This window comes from Lepidochelys kempii, chromosome 1, assembly GCF_965140285.1.
Source record: "Lepidochelys kempii isolate rLepKem1 chromosome 1, rLepKem1.hap1, whole genome shotgun sequence".
NCBI lineage: Eukaryota > Metazoa > Chordata > Testudines > Cheloniidae > Lepidochelys > Lepidochelys kempii.
Window position 1 is genome coordinate 286819075 of NC_136380.1, and position 18780 is coordinate 286837854.

At 44.2% G+C, this 18780-nt stretch overlaps 1 protein-coding gene across 3 annotated transcripts in view; it reads left to right on the forward strand.

The window, feature by feature from the left end:
- The window catches only part of PTPRB (protein tyrosine phosphatase receptor type B), a 102780-nt gene extending 94945 nt beyond the window's left edge, over positions 1–7835 (forward strand). For all 3 annotated transcript variants that reach the window (XM_073327788.2, XM_073327789.1, XM_073327790.1), the window contains 5 exons: positions 618–740; positions 946–1109; positions 2003–2138; positions 6010–6130; positions 7047–7835. In XM_073327788.2, coding sequence (XP_073183889.1) covers positions 618–740; positions 946–1109; positions 2003–2138; positions 6010–6130; positions 7047–7069 — 567 coding nt within the window. In that variant the 3' untranslated portion in view covers positions 7070–7835. The remainder of the gene's footprint in view (positions 1–617; positions 741–945; positions 1110–2002; positions 2139–6009; positions 6131–7046) is intronic.
- The last annotated feature ends 10945 nt before the right edge of the window (positions 7836–18780 follow it).

Sequence of the window (18780 nt, forward strand, 5' to 3'; positions counted from 1 at the left end):
CATAAAACTTATGCTGCTGTAATCAGAATATGAGCCACCATAAAAACATCTTCTATGTATGGTACAAAGGCAAGTGACTAAACTGTAGAAACCGTAAATATTATTTCCTTCCCTGATGCCCCCATATAGACACACAGAGGTAATGGTTACATCCGAGTCCATTGCATTGTTTTGTTTTGTTTTTTTAAAAGCCAGAGCAGCTTTTTGCTGTTTAGGCCCTGACATAGCAAAGTACTTAAGCAATGCCTAACGCCCAGATCAACCTCTGCTTTAAACATAGTCTAAAGAATGCAAGCAATCATAACTGTATGTAGAAATGTTTTTTGCTGTTTAGGCCCTGACATAGCAAAGTACTTAAGCAATGCCTAACGCAATGGAACCTTTTGCATACTTAATTAAGCATGTGTTTAGGTCTTTTGTTGACTACATGTGCATATGGATTATTTTAGCTGCCTTAATTGTCCATCTACTGATGCGTGACTGCTTCTTGCCTCCTTGGAAGCGGGGGACAGTTAGGAACCCTATGCAAAAATTGAGTAGATAAGAAGGTGTTTAAATATGACAGGTTGGCTCCAGCTGTTGTTATTACTGAAACACTCTTTTCTTTGTCCATACAGGTGAAGTGCGATCATTACTGGCCCCTGGACCAAGATTCCTTGTATTACGGAGACCTGATAGTTGAGATGCTGTCTGAGTCAGTACTTCCGGAATGGACAATAAGGGAGTTTAAAATTTGTAGTGTATGTTCATTTATTTTATTTTATTTTTTAAAAATCTGTCAGGAAAACATAGCATGGTTAAACCTCACACATCCTGATTGCTCTCCAGTGACCTACTCCCTAGTGGCAGCTGTAACAGAACATGATGTTCACTACAAAGACGTGGTGTGTTGGAACATCTGCCTCTTAACTGTCCTGATTATCCACATTTCTGTTTATCTGACAGGAAGAGCAGCTTGACTCAAAGAGGCTCATTCGTCACTTTCATTACACAGTATGGCCAGACCATGGAGTTCCAGAGACCACCCAGTCCCTGATCCAGTTTGTAAGAACTGTAAGGGATTATATCAACAGGACTCCAGACACTGGACCAACCATTCTGCATTGCAGGTATAAATGAAAGCAGGATATCATTGGTTCAGGAGTTTTATAAAATATATTTAAAAGATCTCTAATGTTGGTGTCTCTCAGGGGGTAACTTTTGCTTAAATTTCTGTGGAACAGCCGTAGGCTTTAATAGACAGACTATGGGCTAGGTGGTCAGGAACAGTGTTTGACACACATGCCGTCATCCTGAGAGATGCTGGGTGCCCGACTCGTGCCAGTGAATAACAGCTCTCAGGAGGTCATGCCTCCAGGTAAGACCACTACAGCACTGTCCCTGACACACCTGCTACTCCAGGGGGACCCTCAGCTGCAGCCTTTTGGCAGATTTTTAAGTCTCCTTTGCACTGCTGGGTCTGGCCCAATGTCTCATTACCCCTTTTTAATTAAGAAAAAGTGAAGCATAACTAGTGGTAAATTTGAGCTGCAAATGTGTGTCCAGATCTTTGTAGATGTTTAAGGCCAGAAGGGACCATTGTGACCATCTAGTCTGACTTCCTGCATAACACAGGCCAAAGAACCTCACCCAAAAATGTAAACCATTTGGGTCCATATTCAGGGTCATAGTCTGAATCAACGGTTCATCTCTAGAAAGAAAACAACTTTAAAGGCTCCTTACAAACAGATTTGGATATATTGAAATGTCAGCCTAACTTCATCCATAGTGACAAACGGGAACAGGAGATATCACAACTAGCTCTTCTATGACTCCAAACGAAAAATCTACCTCCACTGTAAACTATTACCATCTGAAATCCTAGAGCTGCCACTTGTATAGTGCAGTTAATCCAAAGACCACGATGGATCTATAGCAATGCCAATCTGTTCCTTGCCTGAGTGAAATGTAAAGAGGGTGAGAACTTTGACCCAGTGGGTTTGTGTTTTCCCTCTCTTTTCAGTGCTGGTGTTGGTCGGACAGGCACATTCATTGCACTGGATCGAATCCTTCAGCAACTAGACTCTAAGGACTCAGTGGATATTTATGGAGCAGTGCATGATCTAAGACTTCACAGGGTGCACATGGTTCAGACAGAGGTAAGCTTTGGAGATGGCACAGCGCGGCACATCTTCATCATTAATATAATAATAATAGTTGGAACACAGAGAGAATTTCACCTGAGGAGCTCGAAGCACTTCACAACTGTTCATAAATTAGGCCTTGTGGCACCACTGTAAGATAGTTAACAGGTTCTGTAGCACTTAGAACCTGATCTATTCCTAGTAAAGCTAGTGGGATTTTTTTCCATTGCCTTCCATGGAGCTGCATCGGGCCCTTACATATCAAGTTCTATACACATCTTAGAAATAGGGATCACTTCACCCGCCACTGAACTGCAATCACCCCCAGGAGTGTAGTGCAGCAGACCTTTAACAGCACATTGCACTGGAGTTACTGAGTTAGATAAATATATTGGGGGAAGGAACATAAGCATTTAAGTACATTGGGGATGGGCACTAAGATGGATAGATAGGCAGACATAAAGGGAGAAAACAATGGAGGATGGAGATAATTACTCAAGTGTTTATTATTTTAAAACAGTAGCACTTTGACCTTGCAGCTGTGTGGTGTCCTTGTACTTACTGGGCTGACATGTCCATCTTTCATTTTGCTATTGGGAAGGAAGATCAATCTTTTCCTAAGCCATTATGCAGAAGGGACTGAATCTATCCTGTTCGCACAGGATAAGCAAGTCTTTTATGCTTTTAAAAGTGCAGGGAAATCACTTTCAGAGACTGGTGGCTAAACACTTAGGGACTAATTTAATAACAGAGTAATGGAGGCAGCTTGTACATTGTCTCTGTGGAACGTGTTAATAGAGAAATTGGAGCGGGTTTACTGGGCTGTGCAGCCTAATACCAATGTAGCTCTTTGTTGCAGTTTGGAGGTTATGTTATGGGTGGCTAAGTTTGCTGATGTCTGCAAAGGCTGCACATTGGCATGAGGAGACACTGAATTTTATTTCAATGCTATCTTAATCACTGAAGAGCTCTAGTTAGTACAAAGTCAGAATTTCCCAGACCTGGTTGTGGATCTTCGGTGGCAGCCTGGCATAAAGTCCTAATCAGATGCCATACCCAGGTAAAATGCCTGACAGGAGTGTGGAGAACTCATATACTATGCTGTGGAAACAACCCACCACAGCTATCACCACCTCTTCCATCTTATCCCAAACTCTTGCAGTGATGGCTTGAGTCCCACGCAAGCCCCTGGAGTAGACAGCCTCAATACAGCAAACAGTGAGAATCCCCAGAGCTATCCCAGGGATAAAATTATAGCAAAAATGAAAACTGAATTGAGCCCAGATTAATAGTCTGATCCCTCCCCTTCCAAGGCTAGGGAGTGCATCCAGCACAGAAAGAAGTTCTAACAAACCTTTTATAAATGATTTTCTCCTTCTCTTGGTGCTTCTTCTTGCATTGAAGGTTTCCCATAATCCTGGGGTGGAGGTAACTACTACAAGGGTTGTGTTTAGCAAGCTATTTTTGGGAATTGCTGGAGTTCTAGGCTCCACTGAACCTGAGGCATCTGGCATGAACCAGATTCATGGCTTCATTAGAAGAACTTCCAAAATCCACTTCTATATTTGTGTAAAAAGAAGGTTTTATTTTCACCTGTTAATTTGGGAGAGCCTAGGATGGGGAGGGTGGGCATATGGAAGTGGAAACTCTATTATTTGTATTGAAGTAGCACCTCAGCAGGGGTGGCAGGTCTGTATAATTATTGGTGGTGACCAGAACAGGTCCATGTCCTGCCCGCCCCCCCCCCCCACACCTGCCTTGTAAGCTGATTATATATATATTTTTAATGTTGTAAAAATGGACTGGAAACAGTAAGCATTTAACAATTTCCCTATATTACACACGGGGGGGGGGGGTGAGGGTTCGGGGGGGATGAGGAGTTTGGGGTGTTGGAGGGGGCTCAGGGCTAGGGCAGAAGGTTGGAGTGTGGGGGGATGAGGGCTCTGGCTGGGGCTGGGGATGAGGGGTTTGGGGTGTTGGAGGGGGCTCAGGGCTAGGGCAGAGGGTTGGGATGCAGGGGGGTGAGGACTCTGGCTGGGGGTGTGGGCTTTTTGGTGGGGCGGGGCTGGGGATGAAGAGTTTGGGGTGCAGGCAGGCTGTCCCAGGGCTGGGGCCAAAGAGGACTTCACAGTCCCTCCAGCCCTCTCCCCGCAGCTCAGAGCCCCAGATGTGGAGCAGGGTCTCATTGTGCTTCACACTGTATGGACCCAGAATGAAAAGACAGCCCCTCCTTGAGACATAGATTGTAAACTCTTCCAGACAATCGACAACAGGAGAGCACAAGGAAACAATGAAATAATATTGGTTAGCATGATAGGGAGCGGTCTCCACAGCTGCCTAACTGGCAGGGAATCACTGCCCCATTTCACTCACAGCAAGAGCCCTTAGCAGTATCTGCTAACTGAAGATGCTGTGCGCTGACCAAATTTCCATTGAATAGGTGGGTGGGGTGCAGAATTCTGTTCCCCGGAGACAGCAGCCTTATGTGAATGACAGCAGGTTTTGTAACTTTCCCAGAGAGAGGACAGTAGAGAAAAAAGCACAGAGCAACAATCAAACTTGTTATGCAAATGAAGAGAAATTGTTGAAAAAAAATTGCGGTCCCTGGGGAAATGATGCTTTTAAGGTAAAGAAAAATTAAAAGCAAGAGCCTATGAGGAGGTGTTCGCTAATGTCTATGGGTACTACAATACATTTGCCATGTAATGCTAGTGTTCCTGTGGTCATTGCTCTGAGAGAACGGCAAGGCATGGAGAATTAGCAGTTTATGCATAAGCGAAGGCAACCTGGGTGAATAGCAGATCATATCAGTTAGGTCCTGTCCACACTGGTCAAAACAACATCTTAGCTCCTTTCTAGTAAACTATTCAAACACTAGCCTTAGAAAGGAGCTAACACAGTTCACTTGGTCTGCATAGACAAGGGCTAACCTTGCTGGAAAACCAGGGAAGTCACAGTCAATATCATAGTCTAATAACCCAGTTTATAGCACATTTAAATCCTGTCAGCACTGGCAAGGGAAAGAACATTGACTTTTTTTGGTAAAAACCATCCATATTTAAATATAATTTGTTAGAAAAGGGTCCCACAGGCTTTCCTTGTCCAGTATAAACAGGGCCTAACTGCACTTCCCTGCCCAGCATGGAAGTTATCAGGAAGTTACTCTTGTTATCAGGAAGGTCGAAAAACATACTTGACTAGGGCTTACTTCATTATGTTACATGAGGCTTAATGTTTTGCATGGGTAGCAACAGTAAACTGGAAAGCTGCTACACAGATCAGTTGTGCAGAACCCGGAATTTCCATGTCACAGGAATTTCTGCTATTTCAAAATTTGTTTAGTTCTGAATCAGAATGAAAATAAATAATTCTGAAATTTCCCATGAAACAAACATTTTGAAAAAAATTCAAGTTTTAGGTCAATGGAAACATTTCATTTTGACTTCGATATTTTAATTTTTTCATTATTTTAACAGTATGAAATAAAAGCTATTTCAAAACTAAAAATCCATTTTGATTTGGAAAAATTGAAACAGTCCATTCCAAATTTGTTGAAACAGAACTTTTTGACATTTTTTGAAATTTTTTTAAAATTTATTTTCCAAAAGAAATGTTGGTATCGACATCCCACAGGAATTTTCAGTTTCAACAAAATGCCATTTTTCAATGGAAAAATTTTCCATTGGGGAATTTTCCAAACCTGCTCAAATAATAACCTTATGAAAAAGATACATTCCCATAACAACTGACATGGCTTTTTATCTCCCTTAGAACAAAGGTGTTGCAAAACACTCCATGTTTTACCATTCAATGGCATCTGAGTGTGAGACTTTCTTACTCCTTTGCAGATTCACTAATTTCTGACACTTCCCTCCCTCTTTTCCAGTGTCAGTATGTCTATTTACATCAGTGTGTGAGAGACGTGTTAAGAGCAAGAAAGCTACGCAGTGAACAAGAAAATCCCTTGTTTCCAATATATGAAAATGTGAATCCAGAGTATCACAGAGGTAGGAACAAAGTTATTGAATTATAAAGCTTTTCAGATTCACAATTTAATAGCTAGGGACATATTGCATTATCTCTTGCTTGGGTTATTATAACCTCCTGTCAGACATTCTCTCGTCCACTCTATCCAAAATGCTGGTGCTACGGTTGTCTTCCTCTCTTGTCACTCTGGCCATCTCATTCTCCTCTTCATTGGCTTCCCCACTAAATCCCAGCTTCACCTCCACACCTACGTCTCTGATCTCATTTCCTCCTGCAGCACTCACTCACATCATATATACCTCCCAGTGCCATCACCTTACTACTCCCATTAGCTTTCTTTCACACTCTTTTCTATCTCACACATTATTAAGCTGTCCCCTATGACAGGAACAGCCTCCAAGACTCCGCCTCATTAAAACTCACTCCACCCAGAAATATTTGCTTCCTCCTTCACTCACCAACTGTCTCTTCCTGGTTTCCCTTGCGTATTCTTACCTCACATCTCACATTTGTCTGGTCCATTTTACTTATAAGCTTGTTGGGAGAGAGAGAAAGTGTTTTATTTTCATGCAACACCATGTATATTTCCAGTGCAACACAAGTGATGTTTAACAGTACTAAGTGACATTTGCTTTCCATTGTTGATGACCTATCTTCAAAGCCTGGTTCCTTTTCCAAGTGGAAAAGAATTTGGTGATCTGACTCCCACCTCCACAGGTGAGAGGCCAAAGACTGAAATAACAGGAGTTGTACAGCTCATGACTGAAGTGTAATGACGGAGCTGTGAGTGGGAACTTGCTCAGTGCCTCCCTCTTGTCATACCAATCTCTAGCCAGTGCTGGTGCTCCGCCACTTCTCCACACACGATATCCATCTGCTAAAGATGGAAAATAAAACAGACTGGTGATTTTTCTAATCTGTTTTCCTTGCTTTCAGATGCTGTTTATTCAAGACACTAAGAATGTAACAGACACCTGCTTTTGTGATCAGATCTGTTAACTTTGTGTGAGTGAGTGAGTGAGTGTGTGTGTGTGTGTTTCATGCACTAGAGCAGTGCCAGACATTTCTATTGATGCTGTGTATAATTTATTGGTCTGGTGACTTTTTTAAAGATATATAATTTAAGTGTAATAGATATTATTGTATATAATTGTATTTTGGTGTTATGTAAAGATGTATTTTTTCTATAATGTTTATATTAATATTAAGCTTCAGATAATACTATTTTTCCATACTAAAGTTTTTAGGAACTTTTTTACATAAACTATTTTAAACTGTATGTCAGAAAGAACTGCTGAGTTTGGAGTAGGTTATGTATTGGCACTTAATATACAAGAAAAATCTATTAAGGATAGCCAGCCTTTTTAGCTGACTCAGTGTTCACAAGATGAAATAAGATACATGTCAGGTAAAGGAATTCTAAACTTTAAATTGATTGCTGATTGCTTGTGGATTTCATCCATTCTGATCAAATCACAATGCCAGGGTGCTGCAATGTACCATTTACCAAAACCTCATTAACATCCAAATAAAAAACCATCCACTTCACTATGAGCAACTGTTTCACTGTAATCTGAATGTTAGTGGAAAAATATTAACATATGTTGCCTTGAAGTTTAATAGAACTCTTCTTTTACTCTGATGGGAGGTCTGATTTTGATTTGACCTGCACGACTACGTAAATGAATGCAGCGAAAGATAATAAATAAACTATACATGAATTCACCCTGACTGACATGCAGAGACTTACTTCCATGAGGATGCAAAACCTGGCAATTTTTATCACTCTTTAAAACAAAAGTCATTATTAAAAGAGTTTAAAGGCAGGGCTGGATAACATCAGTATAGACCCCCCACAGGAATATACAGATTTACAGATGCCAAAGATGGAAACAGTTTGCACAGTAATAGTGGCATTTAAGCTGCCATTGGTCTTTATTGGAGATCACTTTTCCCTTGAAGATACTGTAATCTGAGCACTCCTAGCAATAGCGTTTGTTTCTTTGTGTTTAAAAAACTCACTTTGAAGTAACAGGAACGGGACAGTTCACTATTAAAATATAATGAATACTTTGTTTAAAGAACAATCCTTTCCAAAGGAGAAAGGAAAGGCTTGGTAGTTCGGCCTGCCTTCCGATCTCCTCCCACACAGGTTATCTGGCCTGCCACAAGACAAAAACTTTGAATATTTTTGTTGAGAGGAAGGGGCAGAGTTGTTTGGAGGAGAAGTTGTTCAAATGAGCCTCTGATGCTGTAAATTCTCTGTTCTTTAGCATGTCAGTACCCCCACTCCAGGCTGTGTGGCCCATAAAGTTTAATACTGTCCCAACCAGCACTTCAGGACAGCCCCAGCTGTGGGGAGAAAACAGCTCCTGTTCCACAGAATTAAAATAAAATCATGTATTAGGGTTGAGAAGAAGGAACCTTGCCCCAGGTTCCAAGAAGAGAGGACATAAGCTTTTTTTGCACCGCTGCATGCTGAGGCTAGTCCCTCCCTGCTGCGGAAACACCCATGAAAGTGACAATAGAAGAGCAGAGGAAAACACCAAGGCTGCCCTTGCAGAATTTGCCTCAAATTTTCCACTCAGTGGGGTTGGTGGGTTTGGCCAACACAGAACAAGCAGGGATTTCTACTCAAAACACTGTAGGTCACCCAAAGTCCCCTAGATAGACCATCCCTACAGTCCCTGTGTCTCTCCACTCGCTCTGGAGTCCCCCAGACACCCTTCCTGCAGCTGCTCCAGAGACCTCCCTTTATACGAGGTTTCACAGCTGCTCGAAAGCTTTAGGCTGCTTTAACTGTTTGGATAATTTTGTGCGACAATGACCTTGATTCCCTGGCCTGTGGGCCCCCCCACCCCACACACACACACACGCTGCAGTGACTGAGGCATGAGGTTAGTTCCCATCAGTACAATTGCATGTTGAAGGAATGTCAAATGCACCATATAAATTATTCCTCCCTAGCTAGTACCATGACATTTTTTTCTGCTAAGGAAATGAAACCTGTTCAATAATGTGCGCTTGGAGGGCACGAGTCCATGCCTGTAAATGGTGTATAGATGTAGTTCATCGTTTTCAAAAGCCTACAAAGCATATTCTGCTTTTTATTTTAAAAGGTGTTTTCCTGCCTCTATGGCTTTAAAGTGCACAGATCAGCAGTCAAAACATGATGCCCTAGCCAAAGTCTGTTTTCATCATTTCTTTACGCTAACAGTGCCTGTGAGTCATGAACTTTTTCCTCCCTGTCATTTACTAAAATGATGAGCAGCCCTAAACACTCGCGTACTGTGCTCTTGAACAGCTTCACGTTTCTCCCTAGATATCTGACAGTGCACACACACACACACACAGTATGACTGGTTCTGCGTGCTAGCTAATCAGCTGACATATTCATATGGAGCCAGTATAATTATACTGAGAACAAATAAATGTCAGAAGCTCTGTGATATTTTTGGTGCAAGCCACCAGTTAGTATAATTAATTATATTTATTGTGCCTTGACATAGAAAGCCAGAACCAATAGGGAACTCTTAGAGCAAACAGGCTGGACTATATTGAAGAAGGATAGCTGTTAAGGAACATAATCCTCAACTGAAGAGTTTTATATACTGTAAAGCTAAGAATCCCCTTCCTGATGTTTTCCAATTGTAAGGTTAAAAAGCAACACTCAATGTTGTTTTCCCTTGAGCTAGGATTTGCACACTTGGGGCTCAATCTTATAAAAACACCCCCCCCTTTCCTCATGTGAGGAAATTAATAGCAATGGGACTATTTACATGAGCAATGACACCTACGTACAGCATCATTTGCAGGCCTGGGCCCTTAGTTAATATTTTTTTTGATTGAAAAGTATTTAATAAAAAGTGTGATGAATTGTTTTAGTCTGTGCAATACCAATGCAAGGCCTACTACCTATTTTAGCAAAAACTTTCACATAACATAGCTAGAGATTTAGAGAAGAGGTGGGTTTTTTTTTTATTACAACTAGGTTATTCAAATAAATGATTGCAATAGACACACTGTGAAGCTGTCATGAAAGTGCAACTTTATAAATTGTATCTGCTGCTATAGTTATTTATATGGCTTAAATGTGCTTGATAAATGCCTGCCAAAAAAAGTACTCCTTATGTAGCGGCTTAAAGAATTTCCCTTTAGCTGGAGTGCCCATAAAGACCTAAGAGCAGTTTTGTGTTCAGCTTACACCGTATGCCATGGCATTGATGCTGTGCCTTGGAAAGCAAAGCGCTGGACCAACAGACAGCAAAGTGAGACCAAGTACAATGCAAAATTACTATTCCTAAACTGGGTGGTAATGGCCTGAGCGTAATCACCTGGGAGGGTGATCTGCAGTGACTGGGCCAAGAGCCATAGATTGTAGCTACTCATGTGTAATACTGAGGTATGGCCTACAGCAACTGCATGTCCTTGTACACAATGCACAAGCCATAACTAGCATGGCTCACAATTGCATATAATTAGTTGCCTGTCTGTCAATGCTTCAAGGACATTCAATTGTGTGAATAGGCTGAAGCATAAGATGAGTCATTTTGTTGATGCCTCAGCCTCTACCTTCTGAGTGTTGCATTCTGGGCCCCATTGTCCCTGGAGGGTGCATCTCTGAATTAAAGATGAATTTCCACTAGCAGGCTTCCTGTGGCCTGCTGTCCTGTGACCATCCCCTTTCTCCCTCGTGTAGTGACACTCCTGTGCCCAAAGTAAAGCTAAAACCATACAATAAGTCAAGTCAAGGAGCTGACTATATAGTGTTCTCAAATAGCACACTACTTTACATTGCTAAACAATTTTTTTAAAGCTATCTAGTCATAAATTCTGTGCGTGGGTAAAGTTTCAGAAAAAAATGGTTGCAGAAAAATATTCCATTTTCATATGCTGTATAATTGGTCATATTTGTGTTCCTAACAAACAATAGGTGAGCACAGAACTACACTACTATTGTTTATTTAATTTATGTATTTGTTACATATACTTTTATAGTTTTTACTCCAGTTTACAAAGCAAATATATTTGAGTGTATTTTACACAGCGTTCATGAATAAAACAGTTCATTTAAACTCATGTTCTCGTCCTCTATTTGACTGCTTTTGCATTACGGATTTGTGTTGTCCTGTTGTATAGGGAATAGGTCATACGTGAGTTTGATTTTTAAATTAAACTGTCTTCAGAGAACATTAAATTCATCAACGACTGTGCGCTCATGAGAGAAGTACATACACCATATGCTACTGAGTGGCGGTGGCTTTTTCCTCCCAAATACTTTTCTCTTGGCCTTTAGTAACCAATGTGAAATCTCTTAGCCAAAGTTCATTTTCAGCTGTCATGTCGCTCAGGCACTTCAGCTCCTGCTCTTCCATAGACGTGTCACAAGGCACCGGTACCAATTAGAACAGATCCTCAAAGTAAATGGGCATCACTCCATTGACTGCCGTGGAGAAACATAAGTTTACACCAAGATTTGAACCATGCTAGTTAACAACTAGCTTTTTTGCCTTTAAAGACATTATTTTGCTTGCAGGCCTAATATTAGTAAGTAAGTCAAACAAGCATTTTAGCTGTGTTGGCCTGTAGTTGCAATTTGGTGTTAAGAACAGGCCGTTCTGTTTATTTGAAGGGAATAGTGACATTTGTCTACCATTTGGTATTCGCCAGTGCCTCTAAAGCTACTGCTACATGCGAAGCAGCGGGTGTGATTTCCTGCTTTTGTAGGCAGACTTGTACTCGCTCTCATTGAGCTAGTTCATTAAAAACAGCAGTGTGGCCACACTAGCATTGGCAGCGGCTTTATGCACTAGCGACCCTATGTACAAACCCACCTAGACCCCCCCTGACCTCCCCCCATGGGCATGAAGTCATGGGGGTGAGCCTACCTGTGCTATTGCAGCTAAACATCTGTTTTTAACAGTGAGCGCTAGCATGAGCAAGTCTGCGTGCGATGGGAGTTGCATCGTCCCCTGCCCCCATCCCCCCCCAGCCCAGCTCCAAGTGTAGCCGTAGCCAGAGGTGATGTGTGGTGAGGACAAAAAGTCAGTTAGAACTTCTATGCATGAGCTAAAGGGCTTAGCTCTCAGTCACACTCTGTGCTGACCCACACACATCTACAAAACAATAGCACTGAGGCACTGGTAAAAGGCAATATGTTCCGTAGCTTGGCAAAAGTCACTAATATAGCAGAAAGGAATAAAGATTAACCTTGCTCTAGATCAGTGGGTCTCAACCTATTAATCATTGTGGGCTGCAGGTTGAGACCCACAGCACTGCCCCCCTCCCCCCCGCAACCCTTCTCCTACATACACCGCTATGCCCAGTGCCCCTAGTGCAGAGACCCCTCCACAGAGTGGGGCCAGGAGCGGCACCCCCGTGGTGAGGCTGGGTGGCAGGGACCCCAGACCCTGTTGTGTGGGGCTGGACGGCAGTCCCAACTCAACCCTGCCGCTAACCCTGACCCCGCTGTGCGGGGCGTGCAAGCAGCCCCAACCCTAGACCCTGCCATTAACCCTGACGCTGGCCATGTGGGACCGGCCGGCAAGCCCGACCCTTGCTTTGTGGCGTCGGACAGCAGCCCCGACCCGGATGCTGCTGTGTGGGGCTTGGCTGCTCTAGATACCTGTTGGAAAAAGAACCAGCAGGACTATATTATTTTGTTTCTGGACTTTAGGTTTCCCAGGACATGGCAACGACAGAGAAAATATTACCAAAATCAAATGGAAGCCCCAGAGCAAGGTCATATTAGATTTTATAGAGGGATGGAGCATTTTCTAGCCGGGGGGGGGTGTCACACCTGGCTACTTGATAGGTGGCCTGTTTCTCATCCTTTTGCTGTGCTACTCAGCCTGGGTCTAGGTTATTCATTTTTTCCTTCCTAGTCATTATCTTCAATGGCAGCTGGTATACCAAACCTAGGCATAGCCATGACTGTCCCACACCTTGTTTCTTGCTCTTCTTCATGGTAAAGCTAGTATGTCAGCAACCAGCACAGTGAAGAGAGTCAGCTGTTACTAATGAAGCCTTTATAATGCCCTCATTGAAACTACGTCTACAAACTTTAACTTATGGAAAACCCCTGCCATTCCAGTGACCAGTGCCCCGCTCCAGAGCCCTGTGGTTAGAGTGCCCATCAATGATATTCAAGACCACCATTCAAATCCTAACGCTGTCTGATGCAGCGACTTGCACTCAGGGCTTCTAGCTGAGTGTGCTAACCACTGGGATAGATCAAGAGTGGCCAACCTGAGCTCGAGAAGGAGCCAGAATTTACCAATGTACATTGCCAAAGAGCCACAGTAATACATCAGCAGTGCCCCATTAGCCCCCCACACCCATGCCTCCCACCCAGCAGCAGCCCCACCAATCAGCACCTCCCCTTCTCGCCCCATCAGCTGTTTTGTGGTGTGCAGGAGGCTCTGGGGAGGAGGAGGAGGTGCGAGGGCACGGCAGGCTCAGGGGAGGGGGCGGGAAGGGGTGGAGTGGGGGGTAGAGCCTGGGGCAGAGCCAGGGGTTGAGCAGTGGGCACTCCCCCCCCCGCACATTGGAAAGTTGGCGCCTGTAGCTCCAGCCCTGGAGTCGGTGCCTATGCAAGGAGCCGCATGTTAACTTCTGAAGAGCCGCGTGTGGCTCCGGAGCCACAGGTTGGCCACCCCTGAGCTAGATGCTAACCTGAGTTGGAGGTGAGCGTTCTCATTTTTGCCTGTTGAGTATTTTATACGAAGTGAAATATCTTCAAGGAGGCATTGGGCCTAGACAGATGAACTGAATAGCCCAGCGTAGGTGCTGGAACTAGGGGTGCTGCCGCTTCGCCCCCGCTTGATGGGTTTCCATCATATACAGGGTTTATAGTTTGGTTCAACGGCTCGCAGCACAAATTGTTCCATCGCCCCTGTATCCCAGTGGTCAGGGCACTTACCTAGGAGGTGAGCAACATGGCTTCAAGCCCCTTGCTCCAGCTCAGACAGAGTAGGGATTTGAAGCCAGCGGTGGGGAGGGCTTTCTGTTTGGCCTGCCAGGTGGGAGGGGAAGGGAGAGGGCCCCCCCACCCCGGCACACTCGGCCCCTGCCCCGGCAGCTGGGCCCCGGCTGGAGGCAAGAGGGGCAGGACCAGTCACTTCTCACACCTGTGCAGTGTGGCTGCCAGAGAGAGCCAGGCTGGAGCCGCAGCAGCAGGCCGACGCCGCCGGGGACAGGGGCTGAGTGAGTCAGAGTCTCCCCCCAGCATGTTTCTGACTCATTTGGCCCCTGTCCTGGGCAGCCGGGCCTGGGGAAGGGAGGGAGGGCAGCCACTGCCCCAGCAGAGCTGTCTCTCAGGCAGCTGCTGTGCCGCACAGGGCAGTGACCCGGAGCGGCCAGCTTCAGCCGCTTGAGAAGGAGCTCCACCCTGCTCCCCGCCCGGGCCCAGCGTGCTGCGGGGGGTGCAGCAGGAGAAAGACAGAGACCCCTTCTCCCCCTGCAGGTAACCTGGGGCAGGAAGAGCATGGCAGCCCCAGGCTGCGTGCGGGGGCAAGGGGGTCGCTGGGCAGAGGAGACATGTGAGGTGGTCACACGTCTTCCCCTTAGATTGTGCCCCCTCCCCCCCACACACACACACTATTGGGAGCCACACGTTGTCTATGTTTGAACCTGTCCCCCCCTCATATTCTGGGGCAGTGCTCTGAGCACTGTGCTATTGGGTATAAGGGGGAAGGGCTCTTCCTGTATAGGGTATGATCTAGGGGAGATGCTCTGAGCAGGCCTACCTCGTTGGGCCCTTCAGGGGTTTACCGAGCCGTAGGCTCCTGCTGGATCGTGTGTGAGCTAGGCCGGTGTCAGGATTCAGGCAGCTGGGTGCACATACCCACTCAGAAAAACGCCTGAGGTATTTAACTGGCAGAGATTGTAGTCACCTACAGAGTTAGGCACCAGCTTATCAGGGGTTTTGAGGCTCTACGTTTTGAATTTAGATGCCTAAATCCCTGCATCGATAGAGCTCATAGCCCTTATGTGTCGGGTTAGTGAGCCCACTGTGCCCTTTAGTCACAGCCCCACACCCAAACAATGACCCACTCCAGAATCCCTCCATCTTCTCCCAGGTGCGATGGCCGTTGCCAGGGCTCTGTGCTCTGCAGAACACAGAAGCTCCCCGTGCTCTCGCTCAGTAGCCTGCCCCTCCCTGCACCGGAGAACTACAGTAGCTAAACACTGAGCTGTTTAAGGGATTTACTCAAACTCACATGAGAAATCTGCAGCTGATCATGGGTAACCAGACAGCAAGTGTGAAAAATGGGGATGGGGGGTAATAGATGCCTATAAATGACAAAGCCCGACGAATCTCAGCACTGTCCCTATAAAGTCAGCCGCTGACCCAGGAATTGAACCTTGTTCCCCTGCAAGCCTAGTCCACACTAGCCTAGCTACTTGGCCATCCTTCCTCCCCCCTTGTAGATGGCAAGCATCAAAGATTTTCAACAGGTGTGGGAGCAGTGCAAGACGATGAAGGCTCAAAAAAGTGAGCTAGTTGTTAGGAAGACCCCGACTGCAGAAGGAGAGCAACGAAAGGAAACAAAAATCGATGGCTTTAAGAGCAAGCCAGTATGAGAGACTATCTGAAAAGGCGCAAGTAGAGAATGCATGTGTCTGATATTTCAGTTACATTTGCATACATTTTCACAAAGGTGGTGTAGGGCTACAATAGCAGAATTCACTTTCATAGAACCATAGGATATCAGGGTTGGAAGGGACCTCGGGAGGTCATCTAGTCCAACCCCCTGCTCAAAGCAGGACCGATCCCCCATTAAATCATCCCAGCCAGGGCTTTGTCAAGCCTGACCTTAAAAACTTCTAAGGAAGGAGATTCCACCACCTCCCTAGGTAACACATTCCAGTGTTTCACCACCCTCCTAGTGAAAAAGTTTTTCCTAATATCCAACCTAAATCTCCCCTACTGCAACTTGAGACCATTACTCCTTGTTCTGTCATCTGCTACCACTGAGAACAGTCTAGAGCCATCCTCTTTGGAACCCCCTTTCAGGTAGTTGAAAGCAGCTATCAAATCCCCCCTCATTCTTCTCTTCCGTAGACTAAACATCCCTAGTTCCCTTTGAAAATTTTAATAGATTAAAAATATGAAGATCTTCTGAAGAGCTTTTATAAACAGACGCTGGGGGAGCAGCACAGGGCCCTGTGGCAAAACATCCATTGCCGTGAATGGGAACAGGATGGTGGCCAGAAAAAGCAATTTGGTTTTATTTCCTATCCTACTGCGAATAGGGAAATATGAAAAGTGCAAGGGGGTTAGTAGCAATACAGAGGGGAAAGCGAATGCCTTCCTGAAGAAGCAAACACATATCATATACTGTGTAGTAATGGTACCAGAATATACCTCAGTGTAAGCTGAGCTATACTGTAGAAGTAATTACTAAAAAATAATTAAATGCAGAAAAATAAAATAAAGTTTCTCAAATGCCGCACACTGCAAGGGAAGGAAAATGAAATGCAAATAAGGGAGAGAGACAAACAAGTTCACATGTTATCTGGGGGCATTTTAATTGCCTGTCACAGTGATTTCACTAGTGTTATTTTAGACTAGGTAAAACTGAAGAAACACAGAGGTAACAAAGAATGTTATTCAAGCATCAAACAACATGAGAGAATATGGGCTCAAGATATGATAAATGCAACCATACAGTTAGCTTATCCCTGTATCTAAAGAAAGAAAAATATTTTTTGAGTATCAGACATTTAGCAAATGAGCTAACAGAAATTGAATCCACACAAGAAAGGTTGGGGAGAACTAAAAATATCAAAGGACCCTGCTATAGTATAACCCACACACGTCCTGGGTGTGGTGTTCTGTCCCATCTAGTGGCACCAAGACCACTTAGATAGAGAGGTTCATGAATCTGCTCTACAGCCTCAGCTAACAGGCAGTTGGCTTTTAGCTCATGTGGTAGAGGATCATGTACTAAGCTCCAGAGGTCCCAGGTGCAATCCCACCAACTGCGGTCTGTCGGTGTTATAATAGCACATCATTCCCCTTGGAGCTGGTTAAACCATGTGACAAATTCTTGTGCATCATTTTTTTCCTCTCCTATTTGCTCTGCACTTCTCTAGGTGGTTGGAAAATTTCCATTAAAAGTGTCAAAATTTTCACCAAACTGGCAAAAAATTCAAATCAGCTGTAATGCCAAACATGGGGCCTGCTACATCCAGGTGGTGTTGTTATGATTTATATTATCATAGTGTCTAAGAGCCCAGTCATGGACCTCGACCCCATTGTGTTAGGTGCTGTACAAAAGAACAGACCATGCCTCAAAGAGCTTACAATCTACGTATAAGTGACAAAAGAAGGATATAGATAGACCAACTGGGGAGTACAAGGAAACAATCGGTCAGCAGGTTAGCCTGTGGTCTCAGCACAGCAGCAGCCTCATCATTATTAATTCTTTTGTCTGGAAAAAAACCTTGGTTTGTGGAAGCAGATGCTGAGTTCTCTCAACTTCCCTTGACTTTTAAATGAGAGTTGAGGATGTGCAGCATTCCTCAACAGCTGGCCTAACTTGGAGGGAATAATATTCACTCTTTACAGTGTTGGAAACAGCAATAGGAAGAGTAGAAAACCCATCACAGCCTTTTTTTAACAAGTTCTTAAACATGTGAGTATTTCTATTTGCCTCAGTGGGACGAGGCCTAAATGCCTTGTTGAAGTAGGGACCACGTGAGGAAAAGTGCAACAATCAGGAAATTTTGGGCCTAATTCTGCCACCCTTATTCATGGTTAGAAATACCTCATTTGGAGCTCAGTGAGAGAGCCTGTGAACTACAAGGATGGGAGAGGTTAGGCAAGTAAAGGACAAAGCGTAAAGCCCCAAAGCACCTCCACCAACAATACTTAAATTGACATTTTGATTAAGATTTCTTCACTAATCAATACAACATAACAAAACAGTTAAACTAAGAGCATGAACAATTAAAAATAATATGTAACACACAACCCAAGGCCACGGAGAATGTGTTTTTACTGAAATTTCAGCACTGGCTGTGATTTTGGCATTACCAACAAAACCCCAATGACTATATGCAATTCAGCTCTGATTCTCTTCCCATTGAAATGAATAGCAAAACTGCCATTGGCTTCAGTGGATGCAGGATTGGGCCCTCAATTGGTAACCAGAAAGTGGGGGAAACTAGTTTTTTTCAATTAAAGTCCCCTAGTGTATAGAACTACTGTGCACATACATATTATTATTTGTAGCATGGTAGGCTCCAAAAAATGATTGGGGCCCCACTGTGCTAGCCAATGTACAAACAGAGAGTGAGAGAGGGTCCCTGCCCTGAAGAGCTTATAATTTAAATAGGCAAGTGGGGAAAGAGACAGAACACAGAAGGGTATAATAAATACATGAGGGCAAATGGACCAAGAGGCGGAGGAGTGGGAGGGGAACCGTCCCCTTCTGCAAAGAATGAAAATAGCAGATTTTAAAAATACAAGTAGAATAAAAGAACAGTGATCGCCCACTAATTTGCATGTATTTGCTAATCAGAATGGTGACTGTGAAGCAGTGAGGAATTTGCATACAAGTGACAATTGGTTATGGAAGGAATACGCAGCCGTCGTGTGAACTGCAAGCCAGAACACCACACATGAGAGGGTAAGAAAATTGGGGAAGGATTGGGGAGGCCA